This window comes from Drosophila novamexicana, unplaced genomic scaffold, assembly GCF_003285875.2.
Source record: "Drosophila novamexicana strain 15010-1031.04,08,12 unplaced genomic scaffold, DnovRS2.1 tig00000024-arrow-pilon, whole genome shotgun sequence".
Taxonomy (NCBI): Eukaryota; Metazoa; Arthropoda; class Insecta; order Diptera; family Drosophilidae; genus Drosophila; species Drosophila novamexicana.
Window position 1 is genome coordinate 1,512,378 of NW_020824768.1, and position 10,948 is coordinate 1,523,325.

The window sequence follows — 10,948 nt, forward strand, 5'->3', positions numbered from 1 at the left end:
AAAACTTTTAAGCCCGAATATAATCTATTTAAAGCTTCAGTTTTTATTAAATTAAAAAAGAAATGCAATTAATTTTATTTTCTGGCAATTCTTTTACAGAACATATCTTCTTAAATCTTAAGTTTTTATTTAAAAAACCTCAATTTGATACAGTTTTTACACTTCTCAACATTGTTCCTTCAATTTTTTCTATTTTCTACAAAGCCTTTCACAGAAAATTGCATTTTAAATCAAAAATTCACTATTAATATCTATTTTCTTTAGATAATCTTCATTTAATACATTTTTTGCTTAACTCTTTTTCTATTTTTTACAAATCCTTTCATATAAAATTTTTATTTGCGCGCTCGCGCTATTTCGCACCACTGTCCATTAACAGCGTCATGTGCTTGTGTTTGAGCAGCAGAGAGAGCGCGCTCTTTGCTTAAGAGAGCATTACAGTGCCATTCTGAGTATAACAGCTGTAATGCTGCATTCAAAACGTGCACGTTATAAATTGTTGTTGCCTTCAACGCGCAAAGAAGCAACAACAATTGCCCAACCAACCACCAACAACAACAACCAATTGGCTCTGTGTTATATAGTTTTTATTGTTTATATTAATTATTACTCAATTTCATTTATTAATTAGACAAATATTTGATAATAGCCTCACGATCTCGGCAAGTGTCTGGATCGCCATGGTTCAGCTGTTGGTGCTCTGCAAGTCAAGTTCTCGTGCTCGCAAAAGGCTCAAGTGCAAAGAGAACCGCGGCACGCAAGTGTGCGTGCAAGAGAGCGTGAGCGCGCGCGACTGGCTGGTGAGCTTGCATTGTGTCTGTGAACTGTGAAAGATACAGTTAGTTGTGAACGAACCGTCGTCGTGTGCAAACGTCTCGCTGCGCTAACAGCGTTTCCTTAAATCTGAAAGATACGCAATCGTAATCGCAGGCACGTCTTAGCGTATTTCGAATATATTCTTGGCCAAGAGCCGCCGCCAGCGCGAGTGCAATTGAAACGCGTGCAAATGCAAATCAATTAAAAATCTTCCCAAAAAAAAATAAATGAAAATCGATTCTCTCCAAAAGCAAAAAAAAATACGCAAAAATAACAGAAGTAAAAGCAAATGTGGCTCAGCTGTGAATAAAAGGAATCGAATTCTATGTCCAACTGTGCATTATCGGAAACTTTAAACTGTTGCTGATGATAACGAATCTATGCCCATTGCATACATATATACATATATAAATATACATGTGTACATTCATATGTAGATGGGGTTAATTGCGATTATGTCATGAAGAATCGTAGGCGCAATTCGAAAATTCTTTAAAAAATCTGGCAACAAAAGTCAAGAAAGCAAAGTTTGAAAAAGTGAGAGAGGAGGAAAGAAATCTTTATTTGTAATTGTGTGACGTGCGTGTATTTCAGTTTAAACAAAGCGCAACAACAACAACAACAACTATCGCAAGTGCAACAACAACAAAAATACGCGTGTTTTTTGCACACTTTTTTGCGCCGTCAGCGCCTGAGAGGCAACAACAACAAACAACAACAAAAGCAAAAGCAACAACAACAACAGGCAAACAGCACTCTCTGTGTATTTTGTTTGTGTGTGAGTTTCGGCCTAACCGGCAAGTGCAAAAAGTTTAACTGTGTGTGTGCCGCTCTCTTTGCTTCGCGCGCTCTCTCTGTCGCTCTCATTGTGTGTGTGTTCCTGCGTGCGTGGGTGTATTTGTGTCGGAACAGCTGTTTAGTGCAACATGCAGCAGCAGAGCTGCCCAAAATCCTAAAGGTCCACACACACACACACACACACATATATATATATAGATACGCACAAGCCGCTCTCAGGTGCCGTTCTCAGGTGTCCAGCTCGCATTTTTCGCATAAGCAACTATTTGCCACCACATGAACATGGCCGGCAGCCTCTTTCTCTTGCAGCACAAGCTGCTGCTTGTCGCGCTGCTCTGCAGCCACAGCCTGGCCATGGCCAAGCACTTGACGCACGCAGACATTGTGGCTGCCAGCGACGACGACCTCAGCACGAATGTGCACCACCGCCAGACGCAGCTGCACCACCAGCATCAGCATCAGCACAGCGCCGCAACGCACCACCGACGCCGACTGCAGCGCGACTCGCGCGCCAAGGATACAGCGCAGTGCGAGCCGGTCAAGGGTTACTTCGAATCGATCGACATCAGGTCGAGTGGAGTTTACAATGAAAAAGGTAGGTTCAACCAGACGACAGCTCAGCCAGCCATGAGATACGCGCAAAGCGACAGCTCAAGCGACTGCAAATACACCTTAAGATATAGTTAAATAAGAGAAAGCCTTAACTTAAATTGAAAATTGTTCGCATAGAATGTGTGCTAGCTTAGTTGCTTTGCAGGTTGCTGGTTCAAATCCCAGGCTAACTGATATAAGGCTACTTTAGCAAAGAAAGTGTGTTAGGGAGGAACAAAAGTATAAGCATATCTTATTTATTAAGAGTTGCAATTAATGCCAACTACATACAAGTTCTTTAATATTCTTTCAGTTCATTAGAGTATAGAATATAGTATAGTATGGTATAGTATAATAGATAGAAACTATTAATCGAGGGTAATACTCAATTTAACCCCCGTGACTCGAACCCAAATACTCTTTGTACCTTTGCCCTACTGATTGGGTCACTTAGTCATTTCATCTATCTCGTTCCATCTTGTCGATCTTGTTGCTAACAAAGTAACTTAGCAAAGTTGGTAGACTAACCAGCTAGCAGGCAGCGTATACACTGTATATATAAACTAACTTAAGCCACAATTGTATACTACAAATCTGTCAAATTTGTTTATGAGTGCCATCTCTCAACACGGGCCCAATATGCCCTGGTTGTGCGAACCCATCGGCAACGGCAGCTTAAGTCGAGTAAATCACTTGCAGTCAAAGTTTCGCGCCCAATTGTGCCTAAGGGGCGGGCGCAGCTGTAACCCAACGCAAATTCATTGAGACGACTTCGAGGCCCAAGTGGGCAACCGCCTGTCACTCGAGCGGGCAGCGGGCGGCGAGCGGCGGGCGTGCGGCGTTCATCCGTTCCGGAGGCGAGCCATGGGCAAGTGCCGGGTCCGCAATTAGAAGCGTATTGGGCAATGTTCAGCGCGTCGAAAAGTTGTTCGGCCTGGAAGCTTTTCCCAAGAGCAGCCCACGCTGCAGCTTCATTATGGCATAATGTATCTGTATCTTTATCTGTGTACGTCTCTGTATCTTTAGTTTTAGCTGTGACTGTGGCAGCTGCTGCTGCGACTGTATCTAGATGTCGGCATCATCATTTGTTATTCTGGTTTCGGGCATATCAAGTGGCACGCATCTAACTGTGTGAAGGCTACATACAAAAACACAGCATTTGTATGTTTACATCCATGAGATACTCGAAATCACGCTTGGCATATTTTGTTTATGCATATTTCACACATGAATGTTGCTCGGCGCTAAGCCAAACAACAACGATAACGAAATGGCCAGCAAAAAAAAAAAAACATTCACAAAAGAAAAGAGATAAATAAACCAAAGCGTAGCTAAGCATAAATGTATCTATAGCTCTAGCCATGTATCTATGCGTTTGTCTCAGGAATGCGAGCCACAAATAACAAACTAAAGCAGCTCACGCAGCGCGGCGCGGCGCGTAATTGAGTGAAAAATAATTATTATTGATTAACCGACCTTGACTTGGTATTTACACGTTTACGCACAATTACGAGGCAGCAGCAGCAGCAGCTCCATAGATACTCAGATACATTTAGACGCTTGTCTCTCTCTCTCTCTCGCTCTCTCACTCTCTTTGTGGCATGATGTTGCAGTTCTGTGTATTGTTACCTGCCTGCTGCGCGATGTGTGTTTTTTTCTCACACGCAGGTAGTTAACAAATAAACACAAGTAAAAAAGTATCTGCAAGATACATGGCAGCAAACGCCCGCAACTGTCGACTGACTTCTCTAAAGATTTATCCACATGAGCGCTCGCTCAATGGACCTGACTTCACAGACTTTGACTTTGTTAGTTGTTATTAGCGTTTGGCTTTTCTGGAATCTTAATTTGCGACCATGTATCTATGTATCTACGTATCTGCAAGCGCCAATTTGAGCAGCCAAAAGCAGCGCCTTCGGCACGAACACTTTATGTCTAGCCAGGTGTATCTATGTATCTCAGTTAACGTGTATCTGTATCTGTATCTATTCGTGTGGTCGTTGCTCTTAATGGCTCGCTTAAGTGTATGCCGAACTTCTCATTCGCTCTCCCCTGCCCCTGCCCATGCCCCTGGCCGGCCTGTCGTCTATTTACTGTTTACATAGTTCAACTTCTGGCTCGACTTGTGCCTTCTTTTTTTCTTGTTGTATGCTCCTCAACTGTTTGTGTGTTACTTTTACGTTTATGTGCTGTTTGTGATGCTAATCTGATGTCTGTGTCATGCATACGATAAATGTATTTCAGCTATTTATGAGTACACACAATATGTATCTACGTATCTGTATCTGTGCCTGCCCGTTCACTATTTGGTATGTAAGCCCGGCTACGCACTTGGGCGCAACGCACATAAAATTCAATTTCATTTTAATTGCGCGCGCTATGCGACTGCTAATTGAGCTGTAAGTACAGAATAAACACAGCCAAAGATACTGTTGGATAACCACAAGGCAATAATAGCAAACATAAATGCCCAGATACATGTTTAGCTTTTTGGCCCATCGCGTAAACACGGCCCATTAACATTAACACGTTACATACTCCGAATGTGCTCAGAACAATGCTCAAACGCAAACAGGAAGTCGTATCTAATCATATCTCTAGCTGTGCCTGTATCTGTATCTGTAGCTGTAGCTTGTAAGGCGGCGAGCATGTTACTAAATATTTAAGCAACTCGCAGGCAACTGAAATTAGAGCAAACTATCAGATACTTGCCCCCACTCTCTCTCTCTCTCTGTGTATCTGTGTGTGTAGATAATAGAAAAGTGCAAATAGAAGCCAAAACGTGAGGCAACTTTCCAACAGTTTCATAAACTATGCTCGGGCTTAAGCAATGTTTGGCTGCCAGGCACGAGATAAACCAAAAAATAATCCACACCAAATAACAAAACCCCTCGCCCGAAACAGAAAAGATACTTAATAAAGTTTTGTGCACAGATTTTATTACTTGTCAGAACTTTTACAGGTTCCTAGATTTACGGCTCGATTTAAGATATCCGGTTATTCTTGACTCTTTCATATTTGTAGTTTCTTTTTATTTTATTTATATTATTTTATTTTTAATGCTAATTAGCCCAATTTCGCATTCACTCTAATTAAGGCTTAATCTGCCAAAGCGTATCCGTCAAATTGTATCCGTCAAATTGTATCTGTCCAAAAATGAGATACACAAATGTTCTACAACATTTGCTGCATTAAATTCGAATTGCAAACCTGATAAATTGTTGTTGCTCATCTCGTTTGTTTAAACAAACGAATTTGGCGCTTTTCTGGCACAAGTTGTCGCCGTTTTTTCTCGACTTTCCATTTGAGCTGTGCGTCATTAACTCTTTTGCCTTGCTCCAAATCAATTTGAACTTAATCCATTAATTATGTTGGACATTTCACTTAAATTTAATTGCTCCGCTCTATTTGCTGGGCAACTCTTTTCTTTACGGACAGGGTTATCAATTGAGCTCAAAGCTAAACAATTTTTAATTGATCGATCGATTGTGCGCCAACTATTTACAAGCAGCTATGCAGCTTAAGACTTTTCCAAACAGTCTAATGCCCAATGGATTGAAATGAGCTCAGCTTTATTTAAACTCAAGCCTGATTGAATGGAAATCAATAAACAGCCGGAATAGTTGGGGCTGAAGTGGTTATACTTTCTGAGGAGTGTACAAATATGGATTGCTTTGCCAGCGCGACGCCAAGAGCCTGTTTTGCTTAGGTGCCTGAGCATCGGACTCATAAGCGAGAAGTCGCCGGCTCAACTTTTGCAGGAAAGGCATATTTATCTTGACTTTCTTATATGACATATATTTTGTGACCTTTCCACTTTTAAATCTTTATCCCAAATGTATTTGGCTTAACTTTCGAGCTACCTTTAATGAGATTGCTTATAATGCTTATTTAGCTCATATTCACCTGAAATCTAATGTGAAGGCTAACTTTTTCATAATATTTACCTCAAATTCATCTTAACTTTCCACCTATCGTATACAATATGTTGTATGTATTTTGTGTGAGCGAAGAATATCTTTCTTTTCCATCTATCTTATATATGATATATTGCTAGTTTGTTTTTTATATTTCGTTTATATTCATTTTCATTTTCGTCCTATTGAACATATATTGTTTTATGTATAATATTAGCTTGAAGTTTGGCATCTTATTATATCTTGGTAATATTTTCACAAGAATAAGCTCTTAGTATTTATATGTATATATATGTAAACCTTACTTATAAGAATGGGTTAGTTATATGTATATGCCTCATCTTTTTAAGAATAAGAATAATATCGTTGCATATATATACACACCTTACATATATGAATAAGAGTTAGATGTATATATATGCTTGCTTTATTGATATATATATATATAATCAAGCGTAAAGTTTACCGCCCAATTGATTGATTGTCTCTTGCTCAAGCTTATTTTTAAACTTGAGCATTTCTGTTTGGCTCTTCTTATTATGTCAGAGTCCAGAACCAGAAGCGCAGACAGGTCGTGAGTTCGTTTGCCCTGCTCGGCGCATTCGCTATTTTATTTGATATTGTTTTACTTTATTTTTATATGTGCGTTAATTAGTTTCAATTAAAATTAACGACGCGAGTGCGTTCGTCCATCGATTTCACACGCACTCAAAAACTCGCTCGGACTGCTAAAAAAACAAAAAACTGAAACGGCAAAGAAGGAGGAAATCTTAAGTTTGTATACGCCATGGCTGGCTGTTTGGCAGTTTGTTAATGTTTGCTTTAAATTTGCTGTCAGTTCAGTTTATTTTACACTTTTGACCTCAATCCTCGAGTTTGGGTTCTGCTTAGTCTCGCGGCGCGGCAGATGATGTCATTGATGTGATTGCCGACTGTCGATTGTCGATTGTTGCTTGTTGTGGCTTGTTGTTGCACAAGCTAAGCGTAAGATATTTAAATTCATTCAATTTCAGCAAACGAGCAGAAGAAGAGCTGCAGACTGCTTCATTCATTCATTCATTAAGTCATTTAGCTCAACTCTGCCCAAATTCTCGGAAACCCGAGCGCTACAATTGTCATTGTTTAAAGTGTTCGCGTGTTAATATATTTACTTTTAACATTTTCATTCATGCCTTTGGGCCGGGGCCAAAAGGTAAGACGAGGTTGGGCCTGAACCTGTTTGGGCCGCAGATCGTCTAAACATTTTCGTTTTAATGTCACGGCAATTAAAGTCCACAAGTGTGTCCAAAGGAAGTTGTCAACGCGTTGTTGCTTCCGTCTGGCCTGGACTGGGCCCAGATAAGCGCCGATAAGAACTGCAGACTGCACTCCAATCGAACTGATAAAGTTGAAGTCACAAAGCGCAGCACTTGTGAGTTCGGACTGAGCCAAGGGGACGTATACGTAATTAAATATTGAGCAGTTGTTCCCTCTTTCACATCAAACGTGTGAATTGCACAGGGAAGATGCCCGTACAGGTAGTAGATACATTTGTATCTCACGCTTGTACCTGCCTTGCTTGTAGCTATTTTTAAACATTTCACAAGTAAATTGATCGAGCAAACAAATGCGAGAACTTGCAGACAGCGATTGAGTTGCATTTGCTGCGTGTATCTGTGTGTGCGAGTGTGTGTGTGTGTGTGTGTGTGTGTGTGTGTGTGTGTGTGCGTGTGCATGTGTGTTTGATACAATTTTCCAGTCATTTTGGCCGATTCGCTTTGGTCAATGTCGCTGGGCCACTCATGCTTATGTAATGCCACGCCTCTGCGCCTCTTATAACGATGATGCAGCAGCAGTTCGAGTTGCCGCTGGCGTGTTACCTTCTTCTTCTGCTGCTGCTGCTTCTTCTTTTGCTGCTGCTGCTGCTGTCCATTGTTTGCCTTCATGGCTTTTGTGCCGCGTAATCGCCGTTTTCCAATGAACCCAGGTATGAGAGGGCATGAGATACAAGCGTCACCGGATTCTTTCATTCTTGCCTCGGTTTGGGTTTTTGTTTTCTTCTCTTCTTTATATTTATTTTTTGATTCATGGATGCCATGAAACATGCTCATGTTCACGGAAAAAGAAAAGGTTAATGCCTAGTGAAGTGTGCACAGCATCCAAATCAACAAAAGTAGCCGGCATCCAACTATCTATATGTATATATATATATGCATTGTATAGCTGGGCATTTCCGCTCTCCAACTCTATCGTTAGTTATGCGCACAGAAGATTACACAGGTCGCATTATGATTATTCGATCTGATTTAAATGTGTTTCCATTACATAGTATCTGTGTGTGTTTTGTGGTATCTTTCAGATACATTCGAGTGGCAACTTATCAGCTTATCAGCTTGCTTTCATTTATCTAATTACCTTTCTGCACGTCTACTGCGTCTAAGTGCTATTTGTTGCCATTTCTGTCTTATCAGCCAAGAGTCGGGGAGAAGCTCCTCACACACACACACACACACACACACATCGCACACTGTTTGCGTCGCATAAATCAATTATTTGCACCTAAGGCTAATAAATCAACCTATGACGAGATACAATAACAACAACAATAAGTAAAAGGCCAACATTGAATTGGTCAGCACAAAAGATTTGTACGCCAACTGAATGAAAAGGCAAAAGGCGAGCAAATTGTGTGTATTGCCTTGTAAATGGCATGAAAAGCCAGGGCTAATATGGCGTTGGCGGCGTCTTGTTACCACAGCACGACAACCAACAACAAGAACACAACAACAACAACAACAACACCAACAATAACAATAATAAATATTTGAGTGATTTCTTTTTTAAGCGCAGGCAACAACATGTCCAAAAAAAAAAAACAATATACAAAAACATGAAACAGATTTCAATTTTTGCGCACCTAAATAACTTGTGTTTCTCCCTCTCTCTCTCCCCCCCCCCCCCCCTCTCTCTCTCTCTCTCTCTATTTTGTTTGCTTATCTAACTTAATTCAATAGCATGCACCGGCCAAGGTGCCACGCCCTACGCACAACACTCGCCACCTCAATCTTTGGCAAACTCCACCATTAAAGACCACACTTGACTTCTGCTTCTTCTTTCTTTCCATATTTGTTTGGCAGATTTTTGTGGTTTCTGCTTTTATTGTTGTTGTTGTTGTTGTTGTTCTTGTACGTTTAGACGGTTTATTGACTTTGGTTTCGTTTTCGCACACTAAGCGCAAATCTAAACATTAAATGAAGTAAGTGTAAACAAAAACAAAAAACTGTTAAAAATACACTTATTTGTATGGAATTGTGAGACAAACAAATTGTGTGCGCAAGAAGAAGAGCACGCAATTCGTTTAAGTCAAAAAGAACTTAGCTCTTCATGAACCAAATCAGTTTTATTTATAGATTTGCAGCCCTGGTTTAACCTAAAAGAATGAATGGTTCGGGTTACGGTTCAAGCAAGCTGTCTGCCTAAAAGTTTAGCTCCGAATCAGTTGTATTCATAGATTTGCAGCCCTGGTTTAATATCAAGGGCTGCGAACCTAAAGAATGAACTATTATTGGTTCGGTTCACGTTTCAAACAAACTGCCTGCCTCAAAGTTTAGTTTCAAATCAGTTTTATTCGTAGATTTGCAGCCCTGGCTTAACAGCAAGCGGTGCAAACCCAAGAGATCGGTTCACGGTTCAAACAAACTGTCTGCCTTAAAGTTTGGTCCGTGAACTAGCTCTTGAGCCTTGCTTTAAACTGCAAATTTAATTAGTCATTTGTTTATACAAATATAATTTAACATTTAAATTATTATTTCGTTATTGCGCGCATGTTTTACTGAAAATATTGCATATTGTGCACATTTTCATGCACAAATTGCGCGCTAAATTTGATATCTAACCAAAAATATGGTTAGATAATTGCCTTGGCTGTGGCGCAGGCTATTTATGCTTTGTAGCTGGGTCTCATGCCGAGGTATTTGATATAAAACCAAAACTATTTTTGGAAAAATAAATCTAGTTTGGTTTTTGTTACAAAATAATTAAAAGACTTCAATTAACTAGCTAGGCTTTAAACTGATTCACAAAGATAAGATCTTATATTCAAATGTTGTCTTATATTCAAATGTATTCATTTCAAAGTTAACCTCATTTCTCACACTTTCCGTATTTTTGAACCATTCATAATTTGTCATTTCCTCCTCGACTAATTTGTATCTATTCGCTCTATCTTTGCAGGTGCGTATTCAGTTCAATTTTGTATTCGGTTCGGCTTATCGCCAGAACAAACAGAGTACAACGAATAATTATCTATGCCGGACTGGCTATCGGCACAGCTCGGTGGTTAGTTGACGCCCAGCTAGACAGCTTGGCGTTTCGCTGGCTCAAATTATAATATCGCATAATATAATGTGTAAATAATAGCTGAGTGTGATCCAAGTGTGTGTGTGTGTGTGTGTGTGAGTGTGTGGGAGCGACCTTTCCAAGAGACCATCAATCATTTAACAACAATTGCGAGGCGCTCAACGCCAACACCAACACGAACTTCAACTAAAACGCAAATACAGTGAAAAAACATAAAAGCAACCCCACGCCAAATATGCCAGACAAAAAACAAAACATGCAAAGGCGCGGGAGAGTCAGATATATTACCAAATATGAATATAAATGCTTGTAAAAGAACTGGCAGGTCGGAGCAGATGTCTGTGCTGGGCAGAAGATGGAATACCCTTACGGAACTGAGTTAGATCAAAGATAAGAGACACTTAACTCAAAACCAGGGCTGGAGCTGCAGTGTGTAGCATGTAGGGCTGCAAAAGGCAAGAAAAGGTTGCTGGTTCGAAGCGCGGCGC

The 10,948-nt window shown here is 40.3% G+C and overlaps 1 protein-coding gene across 1 annotated transcript in view; it reads left to right on the plus strand.

Annotated features, from left to right (window-relative positions):
- Positions 1-865: 865 nt before the first annotated feature.
- Positions 866-10,948, plus strand: part of LOC115771269 (division abnormally delayed protein) — a 96,991-nt gene continuing 86,908 nt past the window's right edge. Inside the window, exon 1 of the mRNA XM_030716884.1 lies at positions 866-2,209. Within this exon, the coding sequence (XP_030572744.1) occupies positions 1,891-2,209 (319 nt within the window). The 5' untranslated portion in view covers positions 866-1,890. The remainder of the gene's footprint in view (positions 2,210-10,948) is intronic.